The sequence below is a fragment of the Haemaphysalis longicornis genome, unplaced genomic scaffold (assembly GCF_048455015.1).
Source record: "Haemaphysalis longicornis isolate Haplotype H1 unplaced genomic scaffold, Haemaphysalis longicornis Haplotype H1 scaffold_2, whole genome shotgun sequence".
In the NCBI taxonomy this organism is placed as follows: Eukaryota; Metazoa; Arthropoda; class Arachnida; order Ixodida; family Ixodidae; genus Haemaphysalis; species Haemaphysalis longicornis.
The window spans coordinates 241796397-241820437 of NW_027526295.1; the positions used below are offsets into that span (position 1 = coordinate 241796397).

The window sequence follows — 24041 nt, forward strand, 5'->3', positions numbered from 1 at the left end:
CCGCACTATTGCTAAGGCTACTTATTCCCACCTTCCAGTGCTCTGGTGACACGAACATGTGGCAACTTTGCCCAAACAGTTGTGAATTTGATGCTTGGAAAGGCTTTTCCACGCAATCCTGTGTTGCTAAAACAACATTTAATGTACAGTTATTGGGCAGATTGGTTGTTCAAAGCATCTTCTTAAAATGCATCATTAAAAAATGTTATTAAAAGCACGTTTGAGTATTTTTAAGTGCATTAAATGTCTAGGGTTTGAATTATTTACAAAGCTTGCGGTGTGAACTCTTTAGATTTTCGGTGTGAACTCTTTAGATTTGGAATCAACCCTGTTTGAGCATTCATTGCCATTGGTATTTGTTCAAAAATTTCATTCACCCGGAGAATTCACGAATACACCTGTCTCTGCACTTGTTGTGCTCATGGTTTGGGCTTTGCGATAAGATCACTGTTTTAACCCTTTGGGGGTCACGGCCGTACATATACAGCATCGGCAAACACTTTCAAAATGGTCAATGACGTACATGTACAGCATTGCTTGTATGTTTAAAAAGTGCGGCTTTTCTCCAACTTCTCTTTCTTGGCATGTGCTGCCACACTTCGGAAATACGTCGTATTTTTTTCTTGCGTTGATGGCTTTTCTTTTTATTTTTTTATGATTTTCTTCAGCGGCGCGCCGGCTATCGCTTGCACATCCGCTAACGAGGGGGCGCGCTGGGTATGGCCCACCGGGCACCCGGGTGCCTCTCGCTTTTAAGTGCGAATGCACTTCTTAAGCGAGCCTGAATCGTCCGCCGCTGTAGTCCGCATAGCAACAGCTGTGGGTGCGCGCGCTCCTCGTCTTCCTTAGCAACGGGGGGAGATGGGCGCGCGCTGCCTGGCCGCTGACATGAAACATACCCACGTGGGGGATTGGCCAGGAATCGGGCGTGAGAAGGGCTAATGCACCCGCTTAAAGGAGTACTGACACGAAATTTCAAAGATGGGCGCGCGCTGCCTGGCCGCTGACATGGCACATACCCACGTGGGGGATTGGCCAAGAATCGGGCGTGAGAAGGGGTAATGCACCTTCTTAAAGGAGTACTGACACGAAATTTCAAAGCTGAGATCCGCTCTAGCAATCAAGTACAACGACAACACAAATAGGTGTCTGTGAATAAATGCATCTTTCTTTCTTTGTAGTTGTGTGTGTGTGTGTGATCTCTCTTTCGCGAACATTACCGAACCGCGCAAATTCAACTCGTGCATTCGCACTTTCCCATTCTTCCCCTCGGGGAAATGCGGGGAATTTTTTTGCGCCTGCCACAGACCAAGGTCGCCTGCGAAACTGATGAGGCTCTTTTCTCCTTTTTTTTTTTTTTTTTTTGTATTTTATGGGCGGTGCACCGTCTACCGCTCCTGCATCCGGCCGCGCGGGCGCAGCGGCTGGTTTCGGTATTGTCCTCTGGGCGCTTCCCACTTCTTGCGCCCGCGAAACTGATGTCTATCTGATTTTGATTAACTCAAAAGGTGCCGGCTTGTTACTCTCTCCTTTTTATTTAGAATTTTTCTTGTGTAACGCCATAATAAACCACATGTATGTAACAACACAAACAATTTTTCTGTCACTTTATGGTCACCCTAAAAAAATTACGATAATTTTTTCTCAAAATAGATTCATCCGAAGAATTTAAATCAGCAGTAAAAAAAATCGACCCTGGGGGGTCGCATTTGGCGGAAAAATTCGACCCTCAAATGGTTAATAACCATGGCATAGGGGGAGTGTTTCCTGCGTGCATCAAAGGTTGCCAGGCAGCTAAAACGAATGTGATCCTCGTTTTACTGTGCAACATCTGCCCGCCTGTTTTTGTCCTTGGCTGGGAGTCTAGAGAGCGTAACCCGTTTTTCTCCTCCTCTTCTGCTCTGCTCGGTGGGTGTGCGGCAGCAGCGGACGATGGGGGTCACCAGCAGCAGGGCCACCACCATTCCAGCCACCAGCAGCATCAGGTGGAGAGTCCGTACCGGGTGGACGTGTTTGAGGACCACCTGTTCATCACCACCTTCCCCAGCAACGCCATCCTGCGCGTGAGCAAGTTTGGGGGCAGCAAGGCGGCCTACCTCATCCGAGGCCTGCACCGGGCCACCGACGTGCTCGTCGTGCAGGAGCACAAGCAGGGCCCACCACCGGGTGAGCACCGGGGGCGCCCACCTTTTTTCACGGCTGGCCGTACTTTGACGGGCGGGCTTTCGTGCACCACAGGAAAGTGTCCATCTTTACTAGGCATCATTGGACAGTGAGCTCAAAAATTGCCTGTGCCTGCAAGAACTGTAATTATTGTTCTTAAGGGACTGTCTAATGCTGTTGGATCAGTGTAAAAGTATGGCTAATGAAATACTCCTTTTGTCAGGAATTTTTGAAAGCTTCGTGTAGCCTGAACACAAAAAAAGTATGTTACCTTTGCCATTGGGGGCCACAAGAAGGTATGTGCAAGCCAGGCCAAGTAAGAAAAGGACGCTACCTGGCTGCTATGGCGGCTTCCATGATGGCACGTGACTGCCGGGATAGATATATTACAGTCGAACCCCGCTACAACAAACCCCACTTCAACGAAATTTCCACTTTAACGAAATATTTCCCCATCAGTTAGCCATAGAAGTCAATGTAACAAAGTCCTCGCCACTACGAACCATTTGTCTGGCTTACTTTTGCTTCAGCGAAATTTTCGCTCGCTGGGACTGGGTTTGAACATTTTTTTTTACAATAAAATAAGCATAACGCCAGCTATCCGTAACTTTTTATACATTCAGGGCACTTAGTTTCATTGAAAACGTGGCTGTGCACCCACACAACCACCCAAAACTAAAACAAACTCATAGGTGACTCCATTGTTTGGTGGTGATAATGATGTGGCTGGCCGTCTTTACATGAGGTGCAGGCCTGGTTCGCCAAGCCGGAGCTAAAGCCAATCCCCATTAATTTGAAATCGCGTGAATGTGCTCGCGCGGCGCTGTCATGTATGCGATGTGAGCAGCTGTCCTTGCAGTTTTCTTTCTACAATTCATCAAAGTCAAAAGCAAAAATAATGTTTTCGTGTTTAGTCTTGAACCCGCGGCATCCTATCGCGAGCGCGGAATCGAGTTGAATGCAAGCGTGCCCGGCTTCCCTGTGAAGTTCAGTTGCTGCCGTACCCAGTCAGAGGATAAGAAATTGGCACCACGCCTTCCGCGAGCCAGGGGGGGGCTTCTGACGGCCTAGCAGCTATCTGCAAGTAATCAGCTCGGTGGACACGCCTTGTTGTACAACAATATGTTTTGCGTCTGCATTTCTTGGCCCTTCCCCCCCTTCGTAACGTGCTCTTTGCGTACAGGTAAAAAACAGATAACCATTGGTATGTTTGTTATTCGAATAAGCACGACATAATTGCACACCACTCCTTTTTCTAAGCATTGTATTATGCTGCCAATGATGCAGAAATATACAGGGCCATTGTTCTTGCCCTTCCGTGGTGTGTTGAGGCATATTTCGCCTCAACAAATTTTCGCTTCAACGAAATTTTTCACACACACCGTCAATTTAGTTGTAGCAGAATACTGCAGTAGTATGAAACCGTGCACTCTCTTTCCTTATCTTCTTTCATCTTACACACTCCCCCACATTTGAGTGAGCCCCTTTTAAAGAAGAAATGTGGGGTGTGTCAGATTGGAGTTTCATTCATGTATACTAATGCACCTTGTGGCAGAAAAACTTTTTTTTTTTCCTTCTCTCTTGGCCAGGCTGACCCTTTCCTGTTGTATCCGGGAGATCTGCACATTTGTGGAGCAGGTTTTTGTCCTCTTAGTTTGAGAAGCCTGCTCTCTCATCTAAATGTAGCAGCCTTGTAACACGGCAGGATGGATGCACTCGCTGCTGCAGTGCTGGAGAAACTATAATGGGCGTCATGGGGGTTCTTGATGTTTTGTGGGCACAGACAGATGGCAGACAGAGGGCCACGCATGGGCTGTTCTTCCAAGTTCTGTTTCACAGGCCTTTTGTTTGTTTGGGCGAGCACACTGACGTCACATGGGTGTGGCTCATAGCCTCTGCTGCCATTTACTTTTCCCTTCTCTTTCGTGCACTTCACTGCACCCCGTTTGCTGTGTTTTGCACAGGGGGCAGCCCCTGCGGCACGGGCTCCTGCGGCAAGGGTGCCTTGTGCCTGCTGCGCAGTGCCTCGGAGTTCAGCTGCCTCTGCCCCGATGGCATGGTGGAGACGAGGACGGTGGACAGCACCAACGCCTGCACAATCGTGGCCCCCACCCCACCCTCGCCCGACGGTGAGCAGGGTGTGCAGCCCCCGCTTGTAACAATAAGTCAGCTTAGCCCCGTCAACTGGGGCATCAGGGCTGTAGTAGAGGAATAAACTGCTTGTAGCGATAGATTGCTGTCTGCATATCGGATAGAACAATCACATTGTCACTCTTTGGAAGCGCTGTGTTTCAATTTGCTGCTTGTAAATGAGTGACGCTGATATGAGTCTTTGTGCACGTTGTGGCTGCCGCGATCGCCACGCGCAGCAATTGCAGAACCTACAGAAAGCTTCTCATGAGGTAGTGCCACACCTGCTTACCCATTGCCCGCTCCTTCCTCCCAGCCCTTGCAGATTCTTTGTTTGGCGTAAGTGCGCATGATCACATCGATATTTTGCAGCCAGTTTTGCACGTGCCCCGACTAAGTTTGTTCCAGGCAGAGAGCAAGCAGTCTGAGCAAATGTGTGTGATGGTGCACAGTGACGCATACCAGATACACAGGCACCCAAGGAGGAGAGCAAAGTGAATGTTTGTCGCGCAGCACTGCGGGGAAACTATCAAAACACATTATTTGTTTAAGGCCACAGCCAGCACTCCTATTCATTTTCCTATACGTTATTGACCATGTAGCACAGCAATGAGTCCTTGCAAATGGTATGCCTAGAGTCATTCCATTTATAGCTATTGTTCGGGCAGTATGTTCGTAGCACTTGCAAGTAATCTCCTTGGAAGTCACCAGTAATGTTTTCAAGTCAGAGTGGCATGCAGTCGAACCTGGATATATCAAACCTGCATATATTGAATTATTGCCTATATCTAACAGTCTGAACATCCCCTTGGAAATCCTGTTTAAAAGTATAGCACTTTTTTACATGTGTATCGAACTCCTGTTCACAGGCACTTTCCATATTTCCATATATCGAACACCGCAACTCAAGTGCCCTTGCAAGTGCGCTTCTCCTGGCAGAGTTGAGGTGTTGATGATGACTACTTGTTGCGTCCATGGTGACAGGAAGGCAGCATCGCTTGGGTGGCCTTCGACACCTGCTCATCCTGCTCGCGGCGCTAGCACACAGAGAGTGATTGGGTGCAAAAGGCCAAGGGGGAGGGGAAACCGACCAGAGGCATTCTGCTGGCACGGGAGACCTGTGTGGCATGGTGTATGTTTGTTTTGTTTGCAGTGCCGTGTCTTTGTTGCAAAAAAACAGAAGAACCTAAATTTACCAACTAATGCGGACATCATTTGACGGTGGGGGGGGGTGAAAAGCCGTTGGTTACAGCACTTTTGAGCACGATACTGTGCAGTGAAGCTGACGTAAGGCAAAGGCAGCACAGCCCGGCCGTTCTGGAGTGTGCCGTGGGCATGTTTCTGCATCTGGTTCTGCTGAGCGGCTTTGTTGTGGCTCCAGACAAGGGTGTTCGGACACAGAAGACACGGCATTGAGTGCCTCAAAAGTGAATTTGGAGAGAGAGTTGTCAGCATTCCCATGTGCCATCCCGGATTGTGTAGCAGCATGTTGTTTATAAGTGCTGATGACGACGAGCAGGCTGCGGCAGATCACAACGTTGATGAGTTAAGACTGAATTTCATGACGCAGAACAAGCAAGCAAAGCTCACAAACTTTTTTCATGCTAATGTCGTTGCACTGTGTTGCATATTTTTCGTGCTTCAAAAAACAAATTGGTGAGCTACCACTTGTCGCGGTCTCGGGAAGCTCTCGGTGATGTGCGAGGTTGCGAGATCAGCTTCTGATCAGCATATTTTATATTTAAAGTTATTGATGTATTGAACTATTTCGCGGTCCCCTTGGAGTTCAATATATCCGTGTTCGACTGTATTCACATATTTTGGTAGTATCTGCTCAAAAAACTCCCGAAGCAAACAAGCATCTTTCAAGCTCCAAGACCTGTGGCAAGCTGTTAGATGCCAAGTTCAAAGTTGTGGTCTGTGCGTCGTGTGTGCTGTAGTCTTGCTAATCTCTCCTCTTGTTCTGCCTTTCTGTTGCAGCCAAGTGTGAGCTGAACTGCCTCAGTGGGGGCACCTGTGTGCTGGGAAGCAACCGTCAGCCGTTCTGCAGGCAAGTGCTCCCTCCTCCCGGTTTCTCATGGCGTCTTTCTCATTCGGGGCAGTTGGCTACAAGAGACTGGTGCTTGTACTACGTGGGAAAATGCAGTGGCTGTTGAAACAGTTTTCGTTCTAAACCAATGGGCCATTTATGCATGCACGAACGCATGCACCTGCACATGTACAGAGGGAGAGAGAGAGGTGCAAGAGGGGGAATGAAATGGCATGACTAGCCTGCCACGTGAGTCCATTGATTAGTGCTGGGCTATATCGACATACAAGACTTCGCATCACAGCTGAAAGGGCTGCAAATATGGTCAAATAACTGGCCTTTAGTGCTGCCCATGTAGATTCGTTTTAAGGAACACTGAGCTCGACAGATGCCTCAGTCATCAGCCTGTTACGTATATTTTCAGAGTAAAAAAAAAAAGTGCCTTATGCTTCAATGCAAGCCACCAAAGTTTTCGAGTGTATTTCTTCAGCTGGCGATAGTGTGACACGTGAAAAGAAGCGCCCATTACCTCAGAGGCATGCGAAACTGTGACCCCAAGTGTGCCCTCCAGTAACTGTGACTGCTTTTTGCATGGTCCTAAATAGCAATGGTAATTGTAAGGATATACTCGGGCAGGATATGCTGACTAGCCAGATCTGGTGCATTTTCCTTAGAGCATGAAAAACCCTCTGCATAAATTTAAATTTGTAGAAACTGCTGCAAATAATGGCCATGTTGGTGCCTGACTATTTTTTAATTGAAACTGTTTTTGCTATTTTGAGCCAGTAAAGGCTAATATAGTATAGGCAATGGGTCAATTATTCAAATCATGAACATTATTATACTAAGATGCCTCAAAGCATTATTAAAATAGGCAACCACTCAATTATTTGAAACATGCAGAATATACAGGGTGCACATTAAAAGTTTTTCCTGAGTGAACAATTGCTCGGTTCACACTCAAACTTCACACGAAGGTTGAATTTTGTGGTCTATGTTGTTTGACACCGGGAACAACGATGGTACTTACCTGTTTATCCTGAAAATAAATGAAAACCATTTTCACCTATGGAAAAATGGAAGCCGATTTGGACTTCGAGCCACTGCAAGTTCATCTTGGAACAATGACACCACCTGGGGCATGCCGAGCAGAACAGACGACGGGGATTCCCTTTCCTTCCACGGCAGGAAGGAGCCTAATGGGGTAGCAGACGATCAGAAAATTGGAAGCAGGTTTTCTGATCGTCTGCTACCTCATTCGGCTCCTTCCATGGTAGCAAGCAGCCGTATGAGGTAGCAGACAATCGGAAAATGTGAAAGCAGGTGAGGAAACCAATCCAACGTTTATTGGCAACGATGAACCTTGGCGATATTGTATTAGCTGTTAAGCAACTATTTGTGATCATTGTAAACTAGGGACGAAAGATTTTCTGATCGTCTCCTGCCACAATTGGCTCCTTTTTGCCGTGAATCCCCATCGTCCGTTTCGCTCTGAATACCCCATGTGGCGCCTAATGGCGAATGCCCTAGGCGGCGAATACGTGCCAGGTGGCAAATACCCCAGGCTTAGTACTACAGTCGAATCCCGCTACAACGAAATTGACGGGACGCGCGAAAAATTTCGTTGAAGCGAAAATTCGTTGAGGCGAAATCCGCCCCAACACACCACGGAAAGGCCCGAAAAATAGCCCCGTATGTTTCCGCATCATTGGCAGCAAAAAAACAATGTTTAGAAAAAGGAGTGACGCGCAATAACGTCATGTTTATTCAGATAACAAACATACCGATGGTTATCTGTGTTCACTGCACACAAAGAAGGCGTTACGGAGGGGGGTGAAGAAATGCAGGCGCAAAACGTATTGCTGCACAACAAGGCGTGCCCACCGAACTGATTACTTGCAGATAGCTGCTAGGCCGTGGGAAGCCCCCCTTTCTCTTGTGGCAGGAGCAGTGCCGTTATCTTATCCTCTGACAGGGCACCGCAGCTACTGACCTTGGCAGGCAAGACGCGCGCTTGCATTAAACATGACTGCGCGCTCGCGACTAAGATAGGATGACTTGGCTTCAAGACCAAACACGCAAACATGATTTTTGCTCTTGACTATGAAAAATGGTAGATGGAAAACGGCAAGGACAGCTGCTCACGAGTCACAACGCATACATGACGGCGCCGCGCCAGCAGCGGAGCCAGCGGAGCACATTCGTGTGATTTCAATTGGATACAGATTGGCTGTAGCTTCGGCTTGGCGAACCGGGCCTGTGCCTCATGTAAAGACGGCCAGCCACATCGTTATCACCATCAAACAATGGCGTCCGCCTATGAGTTTTTGTTTTGTTTTGTTTTGGGTGGCAATGTGGGTGCACCGCGCATGTTTTCGGTGAAACTAAGCGTCCTGAATGTTTAAAAAGTTACAGATAGCTGTCGCTATGCTTATTCTATTGTAAAATAATTGCTCAAACCCAGCCCAATTCATCGAAAATTTCGTTGAAGCGAAAGCAAGCCAGACAAATGGTTCGTTGTGGCGAGGACTTTGTTGCATTGACTTCTATGGCTAGCTGACGGAGAATTGGAAATATTTCGTTGAAGCGGAAATTTCGTTGAAGCGGACTTCGTTATAGCGGGATTAGACTGTAGTCATCATTGTTATATACGCCATTACTCATGCTCACACGTTTCTTCATTCAGCAGATATGCTTTGCCAGAATTGGGCATAAGCCTTTTGTGCTGGCTGTAGAGGAGCCACTGAAAACCCTCTACTGGCATGGTTATAAAGCAGCCACTGGTCACTCCGTCCGGCTTTGCACACTGTCACTGCTGCTGCTTTAGGCAACCTTTATGGCTGTAATTTTCTGTTTGTGTGGATTTGAGATCATTATTTATACGGGGTGGTTACAGTGTCTATATGTGGGGTGTAGTTTCAGTGTCAGGGTGGTTACAGTGTCTACAGATTTACATGTGGAGCTGACTGAAATTCCTTGGTCCTGAAACTTTATACGTTTGCACAGATGGCCACAGTGCGGTGATACACTGTGATGTGAATTGGTTTCATGCACTTGCATCAAGTCCAGAACTTGTCTGTCTCGGTGCCTGTACTATTGGGGGCGTTGTTTTGAAGTGACACCGTGTTTGCATGCAAATGCGCGTATTCTCGGGTGGAGGCGTCGCTTGGGGGGCAGGAAAGTGTAGAAAACACACGGGGAGGCCCACTTTTAAATGCCGTGCCCAGCTCGCAAAGCGACGCTCAAAACTACGCCCATTTTTTTTTAGAGAATTTGGCCCCTGGTCGTCTAACTTTGCAGGGCCTGGTAGGTTTTGTGTAATGGGGGATTTAATCTGTCATTTGAGAAGTGCACGCTTCAGGTTGTTGCCATAGTTTCTGTTCTGTTCCTTCAGGTGTCCTGTGGGCTACGTGGGGAAGCGATGTGAGCGGTACGTGTGCTCCCAGTACTGCAAGAACAAGGGCCTCTGCAATGTTATCACCAGCCAAGAGATGTACTGCATGTGAGTCAGTGGGAAGGTCGCACCTATTCTGCATTTCTGCCGCGAAGACGTCGTTGGCAGGAGTGTGGAGGCATGATTGTGATGCTCATTTCTCCCTCCCCTTCCAGCTGCCCCCCACAGTGGACTGGCAAGCGCTGCGAGACGCTGCTCAACGTGTGTGAGCTCTGCATGCGAGACGGCTCGTGTGCCAATGGCTTTGCCGACGTCAAGTGCAAGCACTGCATCCTGAGGTACGCCTTTCCTTTTTGTCTTCCAACAGTTGAAATGTGCATGCACAGACCACATGCTCAATTCGATTGATTGATTGAGGGGTTTAACGCACCGACGCAACGCAGGCGATGAAGCGCGCCGTAGTGGAGGGCTCCGGATTAATTTTGACCACCTGGGGATCTTTATCGTGCGCCGAAATCTCGTACACACGGGCGTTTTTGCTTTTCGCCTCCATCAGAAAAGCGGCCGCCGCGGCCGGGAATACATGCTCAATTCAAAGTGTCGAGTAGCTCAAGGGAAAAAAAATGTCTTGTGGAAGCACTGCAAATCGGCCATTTTTCCATGGTCACGAAAGAGTTAAAGTGTTCGAACTGAGTTATCAAGGCATGCATGCAAGATGCACCCAAAATTTAAAAAGACCCAGTGCTTCCTGGATTAAGGAGGTCGCCCACCTGGCAATCAACCCAACAACATTTACTGCTCCATGAAATGTTTATTCCTCATCCTCCTGTTTTGTAATTACGTTTTGTTACACCACCGTGGCTAGATTGCTTGTGCACTTTCGCCGTAATTTTGCTGGAACCGTAGCAGACGACACAGAGCTATTTCCGCCTCTGGCACCGATTACACATGTGCCGCGAGATTCCCACAGTGCCTGCCATGGCACTCTGCCGAGCGCGGCCACGCGCTTCATGTTACCTCTAACACTAGCCACGCCTGTACATTTGCCGATACATTTCATATACAGTCGACGACCGATTATGCAGGCCCTTATTAAAGAGGCCATGCAGACAAAACACAAGTTTGGTTTGTTTGAAAGATTGCCTCGTTAGAATCATACTGGCACCACTCTTAATGTAAACTTCGCTAAAATAAGCTACATAATTAAGAAAAAGAGGGACTGGCCATGCGACCCACTAGCTTATTTCCCGCAACAGAACTTATGATGTCTTATGTGCCAGCTCTGTGATTGGCTCAGGCCAGCAAAAGCAAAAAACAAATTAGGCAGGGCTTATAAGCTTGCCGAATGAGCTATTTGCACTTACATTTAGGGCAAATTCTTTTTATAGCAGTAAGAATAGTGGTGTAAACAGTGAAAGTTGTGAACTTAGAAGTACCAATGCGTACTGCTGTTGGTACTGTGCGCACAATGCTTGTTTTAGCTGCACAGCACTGTGGCGTTTTGGGGTTGTCTCAGTTGACACTGGCCGATTGGCGCGTAAGCAACAGTGTCTTACGTGACATATTTGTCGAGCGAACACCATGTTTCACGAAACGATCATTTTCTACCTGAACGAAAATAAACTTGTTACAAGTACGGTCAAAAACAAAGCAAAGGCAGAAAACTGCCCGCCGCGGTATGGTGGCGCCATCTAGGTTGACTAACGGCAAACAGCATGCTAAGTTTACCTTGAAGACATGCTCTTGTGATGTCATTGCAGACGTCATAAAAACACATGATTTAGAGGGAGAATCAAAATTTTAACTTAACTGATTAATCTCTCGGTGAATAAAGCATTGCTTCCTTCCAGACAAGCGCTGGGGGCACTACATAGCATGAAATCTTTCGAATAAAACAAATTTGTATTTTGTCTGCATGGCCCCTTTAAGGGACCGTGAAAATATCCGGAAAATCAGGCAGTCCGAAAAAGCAAATGTGTCTCCAAAAGGCTCAATGTCCTGGTGCCGGGAAAAAGTCCGAATGATCAAGCATATCCGAAAAATCGGTCGTCAACTGTACACGATTTCCATTTTGCTTCACATTTCTTAGGGGCTTTCGATTCTGCCTCCTAGGATTTACCATATTTACTCGCATAATCCTCACACTTTTTTTTTTTTCGGAAAAGTCAATGTGAAGTTAGGGGTGCGAGAATTATGCGGGGGGAAAAAATCCGGTGCACAGTGTTGCCAATTTGCCTTCTGCCAATCCTGCTAAATGTAGCGCTCGTTATTTGTATATGTAAGCTCAGTGTTGCCAACAGCAGCTATTTCTTTTTATTTTATTATTTACAACGTAAACAGTCTCCCGTCGATCAGCGATCATGAAATTGCCGCCTTTGCTTTCTGGCGCGCGCGCCCATCTCGTCGTGATTTCTTCGTCGCCTTCAGCTCCTCGTGCTGCCACCTCCAGTAACGCACGTTGAAGTCGGTGACGCCGAAGTGCCTGCCTGCGGCGCGGTTGCCGTGTTCGATCACGTACTCTATCGCTTTCAATTTGAAAGCGGCAGTGTAGCTGGCGTTCTTCCCCATGGCGAAGCGGCATCAAGCACAAAACAAAGAGATCAAAAAGTTCTCAAAATGGCAGCGAGCTATCCACCACTGACGCAAGTGACTCACTGACTGCTGCTGCTCAACGACGGAACCACGACGGCGACACGACGACACGACAGCGGGCTGCGGGAACGCCGTTTAGTTGCGCGCACGCGAAACCGGCTCAAGGACAATGTGAGTAGCGTGTTAGAGCGCCTGTTAGGGAGTAGCCATGCAGGTTGTTAGGGCGCCTGGATGGCCTTGGATACACAGCGCTCTCTGCCGAACAGAGAGGCGGCGGGGGAGGGCGCGCATTGGAGAGCGCGTGCACCATGCGGGTTTCGCGAGCAGGCAACTTTCGCCGCTGCAAAGTTGGGGGTGCGAGGATTATGCGAGGAACCAAAAAATCCAAGTTTTGGTGGCTCACATTAGAGGTGCAAGGATTACGCGAGTGCGAGGATTACGCGAGTAAATACGGTATATCCACCTGAGCTGCCCTGCTACAAGTGCATGGTGCCTCAGTTTTTTGCTCATTTGAGTGTCTCGTGTTTCAGTGTATCGTGCCTCGGTTGTCCGAGCACTTGCCCGTAATGTTTCAGTGTTCAGGGCGGAGAAGTCATTCCATTTACACAAGCATTTACGTCATTTGCAGTTGCATCTTGCTCGTAATTGCCCGTGCACTTGTCACATGGTGCGCCTTGCTCCTCCCCCTCCACCAGGTGCACCCAGGAGGACCCCTGCGGTGGCCGTGGAGAGGACGATCACTGCGTGCATGGAGTGTGCCGGATCAACGCGACCGGCGCACGGCACTGCATCTGTGACCACAGCTATACCGGGGAGCGTTGCGACCGGCTCACACCACTGTGCGAGTCCTACTGCAGGAACGGCGGTGAGATCGGGTCACCAGCGTCTGGAACAGGATGCGGTCATGCGAAATCTGCGGGGGTGGAGAACAGGGAAGCTGCAAGCGCGTGTAGCAATAATATGGTGTGGGGTGGAATCGTGTAGCAGTATGCAAAAATTTTCTATGCATTTTCAAATATTTTCAATGCATTTAGAAGTTTAAAACTCGGTCAGCACCTGTCAAACCTTGGTACAGAACAAACTTGGGTACAGAAAATAATCTCCCGTATTAACCAAGAAAAATTCTTCGATAAAAATGCGCAGACTGCATCCTTTGGAATGAGTTTGGCATCAGATGTATCATGTTTTCAGCTTTCACGACCACCTGCAACACATGCAGGTTCCCTCTGGTAGCAGCAGCAGGTACTTGTGCTGATCTGGGGGCTGGTAGCTGCTGAGGGAGCCTTTGGAATGGCTTTAGCTTTTGGTAATGCTTAAGAAACGCACTTAAACGGGACAAGAGAGACGACAGGACTCATAGCTGTTTAATTCTGGCGAAAGGACATCCTAAATAGTACCATTCTAGTGCAAGTCTTTCGCAATGAAAAGATGAACATGAAAAATGTTTTATATGTTTGTCAGTGAAGACTGTCTAAAAGACAATAATTATTTTCGAGAAGGTACACGGAGGCTTCATTGATACAGACATTTATTTAATCATATAGAATAAGCCTCCTTGGATTCACTGGAAGTAGTGTCACAGCCCCTGGCCAAAATAGATGTGTATATTTTTATTACATTGTGCGTAAAACAGTGCAGACACCTCATACCATGTCTTCACATTCTTCTGGGTTGTGAGAAACTGCATGATATTTTAGGACTTCTTAATTAAGGCCTAGGTTTTGTTTTTGCTAGCTCGCAATTAGTAGAACGTTTTTTACGTTTAAATTTCTAGAGGAATGCAGCTACGATTTTAGAAAAATCTGCATGGGGGGAGCCTGCCTTGGCTCAGTTTTGCTTGTAAAAGCAGACCTGTTACAAGCCTTCTTGATTGAAATCTCTGGGTTTTTATGATTAGGAAGTGGTGGTTATGGCACATCTAATTGTCCTTGAGTGGCACGAGTCAAACAGTTGCCAGTCTTTGTTTGCCCTGGGTATGTGTAATGAAGTAGTTTTCTTCTCTGCGAATTCAGCACTTCGAAAGCAGGAAAGAATACCCATTCTGAAGCTAACAGGTATCGCTTCGGCTTTTGTCGTTACAAAAAGTCCAGACGTATGCAACTGTTATCTGTACATCTGGATTGTCTACCTTATTATGATAGCCATCAAAATATCTAAAAAACTAAAACTACGATGTTGTCATCAAAGCCGGATCTGGTGTGTGGCCCATTTGCAGAGCACAGTGGGCAACGCACGAGTTCCTTTTTCACGTGCTCGTGAAGACCCCTGTCGATTGGTTATGCTGCGAGTGTGGCCACGGGGGGACCGTGTGAGAAGAGCCCCCTCCTCTGCCTCCACCCACGCAGGGACGTGCCTGGGGCGCAAGAAGCTGGTGTGCACGTGCCCCGCGGGCTACCCGAGCAGCGACTGCTCGCCCTCCCCCGCGGGGGCAGCGGGGACGTGCGGCTGCCTGCACGGGGCCACGTGCGTCACCACCAAGCGGGAGGAGGAGGGGCTGGCCCAGCGCTGCGTCTGCCCCGCGGGCTTCACGGGCGAGCGCTGCGAGAGCCGGCTGGCCGATGTCTGCCTCGACTTCCCCTGCCACCACGGGGGCCTCTGCTACACCACCACCTCGGGCCAGCCCCTGTGCAAGTGAGCCCCCTCCTCCTGCTCACTCTCGAAAGAGCCATTCTCGGTGTTCACGCCGCTGCTACTACCATGCCACGGCTGTTTGCTACATCTATAACGAAATGGATTGATTACTCGCATGTTGCTGGCGCAAGGGCCGTGTGGCCAAAGTGCGCCAAAAACGAGGTGTCAGCCAGAATGCAACATGATGTTTGCTCGTGAGAGGAAGCTGGTTCCTTGAGAATTACGTAAAACCACTTGCGAGCATGCACAAAAGAGCGTCCTCGGGACTCAGGCGCCCCCCTTGTTGTCCTGTCCTGGCCAGGTGTCCCCTGGGCTGGGGCGGCCTGCACTGTGAGCAGAGCACGAGCTGCAAGAACTTCTGCTTCAACCACGCCACGTGCCTGCTGTCGTCGCAGAACGACGCCATGCCCTCGTGCCTCTGTGCCAGGGGCTTTACGGGCCCCCGCTGCCAGGACAGGGTGGACCAGATTGCCTACAGCGACCACAGCACCTCGGCATCCGACAATCTGCCCAACAGTGAGACGCCTCCCATCTCTCACAACTCTCGCACACACTCGGCACAAAAACGTCATTAATTTGTAGTAATCGCAACCGTCAGTGCACTTGTGCCATCAAGGTCTATGTTCTCTTTCAACAAATTTTAACAGCAGAGGTGTTTAGGCTTTTAATTCTGCCGTGGAGCGTTACCCGAAAACTGTCATCGTCGGCAGAGTGGAGAGGGTGAAAATGCTAGGCCGAGAAGTGTGAGGAAAAGTGGTGAGGTGGCAATGAGCCCACGAGCTGGTGTTGGGAGTGTGCACCTAAAAAAAAAAAATGGGGTTAGGGTGGTCCCAGGAGCCAAATCCAGGACTTTTATGCTGCGAAACTGGCAACCTAACCACTGGGCCACCCAAAAGGCCCGAGGGATACAATAGCATTCAGCGGGGAGCAATAACATGTGCAGCCAATTGGAAAGAAAAAAAGGTGGTTGTTGTGGCACACAGGGCACAACACCTACTAGGAAAAAAGGTTAGATAGAAATTTTCACGAGTATTAGACCCAAATGGGTAAATTTTGAAATTTAAAAAAAAAAATTATGGAACCTCACACTGGCACGTAAGCCTTGAAGGCAGTGAAGCTGTATGCAACCTTCACAGCCATGATGAAGTGAAGTCCACGATTGCAGCCGATTTGCTTTCCATCGCTGCTGCAGTGACCTTTACTCCATCAATGTTGCTATAAGTGTGAGTTTCCTTCATTTTTTTTGGAAGTAATAATCATTGGCCATCACATTGGAAGGGCGTACACTAAGACACGTCTTTCTCGTTCCGCGCAAGTGTTGTCAAGATTTCGGTGAAATCTGGGTTTTTCTAGCCAATCTTGGTCAATCTCCCTAAGCGGGTATTCTTGGCTTGAAAACGTGTGCTGGGGATGCCGGGCGGTCGCCACAAGGCCCGCACCCGCGCGCTCAGAAATTTCTTGGTATTTTTAACTGCAGACCCGAAAAATTACGATTTGCTAAACAGCTTCACTGTTAAAAATAAATAAACCGAACAATGAATTTAGGTGCCCAAAGCATGCATAAACCATTTCATCTCGCCTTCCTAGGCCGCCTCATTGCAAGACAGGAAGGCAAATGCACACATGGGCTTGAGAGGTTGGAAATAAATCATAAAAGAACGAGAGAAGTGATAACCCTAACCCCCCAAATTAGGCACAACAGAAAACAATCGAAAGTACGCTGCCGGATGAAACAAAAAGATACGAACCAGGGGAAAAAACAGTTCCCGTGGTAGGAATCGAACCTGGATCACTCGCGTTATGGAATAGCTTCTATGCGATTGCGTCCATGGCTTGATCTCTTACATGCTCTTCCACTCAGAAGCGCCAACTACGGGGGGGCAGTGGGGCTCGTGCCCCCCCCCCGGACGGCTTTACGGGGGGGCAGAGCCCCCTCCGGCCCCGGCTGAGGATTTTTTTTAAGCGCTTGGCTCGGCTCTGCGCCCGTCGACATCGGACTGTTGGCCGTCCTGTCTGCCAACTATTGTTTACAATAAGGGTTATGATCTTGAAAGACAGTTCCGTCCTCCCGATGGGCAGGGGGAAACGCCGGGCCGGGTCGCTTTTTTTCACGGTGAGTTAGACGTGCTCAGTGTGTGGATTGTTGACAACAATGTAGCGCTGCGCTTGCCTATGGTGGCTAGAAGGGTGGCCCTTCTAGCCACCATAGCTTGGCTTCAGCAGCACGCCAGCAAAGCGACATTTTGTCGGGAGCATAGGTCGGCGCACTCGATCGTGAGTACACTCATTTGTACTCATTTGTACTCAAGCTCACGAGTGAGCACGATGATGAGTGAGTACACACCCAGATTAAAAAAGTTAGTATGATGGCGATTGAGTACAGGGGTAAATCCACAACTCGTGAGTACAGAACTCATGCTTGCACTCGTGAGTACATGCACTCGTGAGTACAGCAGTGCAAACAAGTTCTATCACAAACTCCAGTCTGGACGCACGTGTACGAGTTTCAGACATTTGGCGCTGTAACTCTCAAGGATGGTAAACTCAGGCAACGAAAACTGCACCTCCCTCCTTTGCCTGTCCTTGTTTGGCACTGTTAGCGTTTTGCGGCGGTCGCTCGCTCGCTAAGCGGTCACGGTGAAAAGAGAAAAACGAGGGGGCTATAGGTCCCGGTGGCAAGCGCGGCCACAGTTGCTCTGTTTTTACGGCACCTGTTGATTGGAGCAGTTATTTTTATTTACAAATGCGCGGCCTGGGAACGCGTAGCTGCTTCGTTCCGCTTGCTTCATTCAAATTGTTTTAGGGGAAGCGGTGCAGGCTGCTCACAATGCATGCACTACGCGCACCGCAGTCGCTCTTTTCCGGTCTTAAGCAGTTTCCATGGATGCATGTCATGCTCTGGAGTTGTTTCGTGAGCGGAACCGCTCATTTAAACAGTCGCAGTTAGTTTACGTGATTTGCGTCAAATTGACTGCATGGTTTGCGTCAACCACATGGTTTTATTAGGCTCCCGTTTTGAAACTTTTTGCTCAGGTTTGGTAGGACTATGTCCTCGTGCTGTCCATTTACAAGTGAGCATATAGCCCCACCGTGCAGGTTGTGGGTTGTTAATCGGACATCATAATGTCCAGTCGAACGCGTGTAACGCCTTGTTTCGCCTCGCATATTTCGAACAGCTCTGGCATCTTGCTGCTGGAGGAGCGTTTTGCTTTCGAATGGCAACCCGATGCGCTGCTTCTCATTTATGCCACCGTGTAATGATGAAGCTGACGACGACGGTGAATTTCGGTGGTTGTTCTTCCCCTACTTTCATCTGCTGTTTACTGGCGGGGCGACCACTCCTCGCTAGCAACTTGTGCAGAGTTTAAGCTCGCACTGTGGAAGGCCTCGTGAAAGGGCCGTTTTATATGATGAACGCCAACGCCAGACGTTGGGTTTTTACCTTTAGCTCGCGTCTTGGAACGTCTCGTAAAACATGTTGCTTGCCCATAACGACGCCACCGCATTTTTTTTATCGATAGCTCTCAGCTTCATCAGCGCTTCTCGAACCAAGAGCTGTAGATTTCCACTGTGCAACCAACGCACCAACACGGGATTACAGTGACGTCAGTGCAAGCTATGACACCTCCGAAAAGCCTGTCTGCAAACTTTGTTTTCGAGGTCACAAAGCACGCCAGAGCAGTTGGGCAGTGCTGTAACGGCTGCCAAGCACCGGCAGCAACTGGGTTCACTGCGGCCGTCGACTGCGAGCGATACCCGCTCCAAGCCTCCAAAACACATACACTGTTGGGACTTGGCCATCCCAGCTCAGTCACTACTGTTGCGACGTTGCCCTGCCCAGTCCGCTATCGACGTGGCGCAGACCATAGCGACGAAGTAGCCGAGCTTACGGTTATTTGAAGCAGCATTTATATACAATATATACAAAGGTAGTAAGAGCGTTACATGGCTAAAACAAGCCCGATAGCACTTCTCAACTCAGGGCCTTCGATGAGATGCCGCCGCACGACCGCTGCTTCCGGGCTGGTTTTATACCCCCAGGGTTCGGTTACAGCCGCGTGCAGTTCTAATGCCTCTAGTCGGAGCTATCACTGGCCGATTTATGAGTCTGGCGAATGGAGGCGAAGCGATTGCGTCAGCCGAGCCGCCACGACCGGGAAAGGGAAGGCGACTCTGCGGCAGCGTCTCCAGGCGCTACTTGCTGCCTGTCCGCAGGGATTAGTTCGTCCCAGGCATGATTTGGTCCAGCCGTCGCGATGGGAAAGGGAGAGCAGACTCGGCGGCGCCTTTCCCTCTAAGTCGCGGCACGTCTGACGCGGGCGGTTTGACCTATGCGCGAATCAACCCCGCCATCGGCACGTCGCCAGGTGCAGCGAATTTGTGTCGGGCGCTTTGGCACAACACACTCACGGATACAAAAATGAGTGGTCAAAGTCAGACCCGTTTCGGGGGCTCTTAACGAAAATGAACATAGCAGCACGTAGCGCCCCGGTTGTGTCCCTTTCTTTTTACCCCCGAACTGCCCATTAAAAAAAACAAATCGACTCGTTTTTTTGTGCTGATGGTTCAGTCATGCAATATTTTTGAATAAATGTGACCAGTAAAACACGTATTCAAAGAAATTTCTACTGGATGCGTCAAACCGCTGAAGTTCACGGTTCATAGATTTGCGGGATGTCTTATTTGGGGACACCTCGTAGTTAGTCGACACAATGTAAAAGGCCCTCACTGCTGGAGGTGACCCTTATGATGATGATGATGATGGTGATTAGTGGTAGCCTCTTTGTAGCGGGGGGATGACGTGTCATCTCATAGGGACCCCCCCCCCCCCCCAACCGCTTGCTCCCCCCCCCCCTCCCTTCGCCGCTTCGAGGCGCACTCCAGGTCTGCCCCCCTCGGAAAAATAAGAAGTCTACGCCACTGCTTCCACTCGCAAGTTCACGTGCGTTCGCGCCTGAAGTGGGGAGCACAGGCTCCAAGTTCACGAAGAGGGTGTCAGCTGGTTCGAAGGCGGTCCAGTTTGGGAGAGATGTGAAAGACTGCGGACAAAACGATCTGGGACTGCCAGTCATGGAGAACTTTCAGCGGCAAGTTCGGAAATTTGTGTGAGGTAGAACAGCCGGGTCTCCAACAGAGGGAGAGGGGACGCAAGCGCTGCTATTTCTCCAGCCTTGCACCACTAGCACAAGCTGCGCCATTTTCTTTTTCGTACTTTTCTTCGCATTACTTCATGTGGTTTTTTAGTTCTCTAAAATTCAAAGTTGAAGTTGGGGCTTTATGAGCCAAAGTTACTTTTTGGCAATAAGGTGGGCTATAGTTTGGGGCTTGTGGGATATATGTGAGGGGTTCCTCGGGGGCCTTGCCAGCTCTCTGGGGTAGGCCCCCACGCTAGCTCCCGGCGTGTCAACCACGCGGGCTCCCATGGCTACGGCAGCCCAGCGAGGTTCGCCGATACGAGAACACAGTAGACAGTAGTGCCGAAGCACAGCCGTTTATTTGGGGAATCCCAAAGCATGCGAGCACAAGGCTCGACGGCGTTCACGAATCACGCCGTCCGGGTCGTGACCGCGAACGGGAGGTGGGCACTCACGGCGCGCGACAAACAAAGCTCCCACCTGAGAGGCATGGTATCCGCAATCGCCGCGATGTTCCGCCGATCTCGTCCCGACCGGGTCTCCGACGAGACTTCCCTTCTCCCGTGCGCGCACGCTCGCGCCGCCCGCGCCCGCGCGCCTATACCCGCACACATCGGTGGCGCCATCTCTCGGGGGACGCCGACGAACCAGCGGAGCGCCGGACCGGTTCCAGCGCACAAGCGTCTCTCCCGAAGCGCGCGCTGGCTCGGGATCGCAGGTCGCGGTTCTCCACGATTCCCACACTCCTCCCCCCTAAAACTGGACGCCACTTGAGCTCGAGTGACGCCACGGTGCACCACACTCGTCACGTCTCAAGTCAGCAAAACAGCCACCGAACGCCACTCCACACCAAAGTTCGCCACACGATGCCGCCGTCGCGATGCTCGCCTCACAAACCCGCAAACACATTGCAATGGTTCCAAGTCTCTCGCGGTTGGGCAGCACAGCAGGTTGGCAGGCCCGGGGGTAGCTGCAGCCGCAGCCGACGAACGCCGGGGTCGCGCCATGATGCGACCCCCACTCCCAGCTCGAGGTGGCAACAGGAACGGCCGCGCCCACTGCGGCTGCCCGAAGGCTCGCGCCGCTCGCGTAGGCGCCAGATACCGCCGCCTCCTGGGTTCCGTGGCCGCTTCGGCCGCAGGTCCTCCCGAACGGTTGGCTGCCGCCCGGCAGGCCGGAGCAGCAACTGGAGTAGCAGCTCCACGAACCGCGCTCGGCCCCGCCGGTGGTTCAGCAGGCCATCCTCGCTGTCCGTGGCAGTGGTGACTGGCGTGGCTCCCGGTGGTATCCGTATGCTGCAGGTCTCGCTCTCACCGTCCAGTTTAAACGATTCCCGAACTTGAAGTGGGGAGCAGCGGGACTCCGCAATCTCCTGTGACTGGCCGGAAACCTTATCGACGATCTCGCCAAATAGGGTAACAAAGATGCCCGAGGGGACTCCCCCTTGCACGTTCGCTTGCTCGCGGAATCACGAGTCCGGCAACTGTGCTCCAGCCGCCACCCCCGCCTGGAGGCAGCTCGCCTGACTATTACGGGTTGTCGGCATCGAAACGCCCGTCCGAGCTATTTCGGCCTGGTGCGTTGGTCGGCAAAGCAGCGTCAGCATCAAGCAGGCGGGCTCCTGCAACTCACTCGCAGCAATACAAGCTGCCGTAGAGCCAGCGCCAACCGCAATACCAGCGGCTTACGGGCGCACATCACCGGTATAGGTCGCCTGAGAGTCCGTCTCTTACTAAGACTGGCGATCTCTCGCGACCAACGAGCCCGCTACCGAGCCGCGCGAAGCTCTTACTGCCTAAACGCAATCTCGAGCGGAGACTTCACGGCATCGAGACGCCCGCACTCCGGAAGCGCGGAGACAACGGTCCCATTGCTCCCGCTTCCCCCCGCAGCGAGAGGAGACTGATTCTTCAGCGATCCCCCTCGCTCTTTGTCAGGCGTCAAATCGGCAAACACTCCGCCTCGGACTCGAAGCGCAGTAGCGGCGGGCTCATCGTGCGGCTTGCGAACTCCCAAACACCGCACCCTCGCTCGGTAGTGTCCGCCGCGCCTGGGGGAACTTCAACCGGCGCCGCCGGCGCGACTGCGCGGGGACGGCGCTCCGAGGAAGGCGACCCGCCGCCATGCTGGAACAAGGCCTACGCACCTCCCGTCTCGCAAGCGGGCCGCGACTGCGGTGCTCGGAGGTATCCTACTGACTCACCGCCTGGTGCGTGTAGGAAGGTTTACGCATTTGCCGTCACGGCTGTATCGGGCATCATAACTGTCTGCCTGCAACCGACTGGCGCGAGGCGTTTCGTCCGAAGTCTTCCGGACAAAGGGTAGCGGGCTACGACTGCAGCAACGCATTTCTCGGGGAGCTAGCAACCTCGAATTCGTCCGAATACGAGACCCACGTTCGGGCGCCATGTGGGATATACGTGGGGTTCCTCGGGGGCCTTAGCCAGTCCTGGCGTAAGCCACCACGCTAGCTCCCGGCGTGTCAACCACGCGGGCTCCCATGGCTACGGCAGCCCGGCGAGGTTCGCCGATACGAGAACACAGTAGACAGTAGTGCCGAAGCACAGCCGTTTATTTGGGGAATCCCAAAGCATGCGAGCACAAGGCTCGGCGGCGTTCACGAATCACGCCGTCCGGATCGTGACCGCGAACGGGAGGTAGGCACTCACGGCGCGCGACAAACAAAGCTCCCACCTGAGAGGCATGGTATCCGCAATCGCCGCGATGTTCCGCCGATCTCGTCCCGACCGGGTCTCCGACGAGACTTCCCTTCTCCCGTGCGCGCACGCTCGCGCCGCCCGCGCCCGCGCGCCTATCCCCGCACACATTGGTGGCGCCATCTCTCGGGGGACGCCGACGAACCAGCGGAGCGCCGGACCGGTTCCAGCGCACAAGCGTCTCTCCCGAAGCGCGCGCTGGCTCGGGATCGCAGGTCGCGGTTCTCCACGATTCCCACAGGCTACAAAATAATGCAGGCCACATGGGGATCCTGAGCGTGCACCAGCATTTCATACGCACAAGCATCTTCTTTTCTTTTTTTTTCTTTTTTTCACATTCTAAAACCTGCCGGTGCAGCTGGTAATCGAACCCGCAACCTTGGGCTCAGTAGCACAATGCCTTCGCACAGTAGCACAAGCATGGGATGGAGTGGCGAGTGGGTTGAGGGAAAGGGAGGTGAAGGGAATCACTTCGCTGCCACAAAACTGTTACATAACTGGCATCACACTGCTAGCACAGACCCCACTGCTGCTGTATGAATGATTGCCATCAAGGTCTCGCATCGTAATGCCAGCATGTGCCAAGTGCAGATGTGCAATAACTCTTGTGCAGCAATAGTTCTGCTCCTCCGTGGTCGGATAGGGGTAATGTGACCCATTGCATAACCACCACCAACAATGCAGTGCCTAATCACATATGTAAATAATCATACCCTCCTCCTCCCCCGCTAAAAATAAGCATTCTGCCTAAATTTTTTCAGTGACGTGACTAAGGCCCTGTCATTAGGTAAACCGCAAATAGACCTGTTTGGCCTTTTGTCTACGGCCTCCACTTGTCTAGAAAAGAAATAAATAAACATTCATTCCTTCAAAAAAAAAAAAAAGAAGAGGCAGTAAAAATGACTGATGCAGCTAAGCTTCAGTGCAGAAACCCATCGTGCTTATGGCTGCAGTTAAACCTTCCGTATTTCGAGTGATTTTGTTGCTATCACACGTACTTCTGTTCTCACTTCTGAGTGGTGGTGTCCATGTTTGTCTTTGTTGCGCAGTCCTGGGAGCCATTCTGATTCCAGTCGTTGTGGCCATCTCGCTGGTTGTACTGATCACCATGGCAGTTCTCATCTACAGAAAGCGAAAACGGTGAGTATGACATGCCACACTAGTCCACTAGTTCGACTCTCCCACACCACAGGCTGGGGATGTGGTGTCACGACTTGCAACCATGGTCATCTTACAAAGGAGGGGCTGCA

The 24041-nt window shown here is 50.8% G+C and overlaps 1 protein-coding gene across 5 annotated transcripts in view; it reads left to right on the plus strand.

Moving 5' to 3' along the window:
* The window catches only part of Lrp1 (LDL receptor protein 1), a 135804-nt gene that overhangs the window by 107369 nt on the left and 4394 nt on the right, over positions 1-24041 (plus strand). For 2 of the 5 annotated variants that reach the window (XM_077699959.1, XM_077699963.1), the window contains 9 exons: positions 1924-2166; positions 4128-4292; positions 6274-6343; positions 9717-9824; positions 9932-10054; positions 13004-13173; positions 14654-14939; positions 15241-15455; positions 23841-23931. In XM_077699959.1, coding sequence (XP_077556085.1) covers positions 1924-2166; positions 4128-4292; positions 6274-6343; positions 9717-9824; positions 9932-10054; positions 13004-13173; positions 14654-14939; positions 15241-15455; positions 23841-23931 — 1471 coding nt within the window. The remainder of the gene's footprint in view (positions 1-1923; positions 2167-4127; positions 4293-6273; positions 6344-9716; positions 9825-9931; positions 10055-13003; positions 13174-14653; positions 14940-15240; positions 15456-23840; positions 23932-24041) is intronic. The other 3 variants (XM_077699961.1, XM_077699962.1, XM_077699960.1) reach the window with 3 other exon arrangements.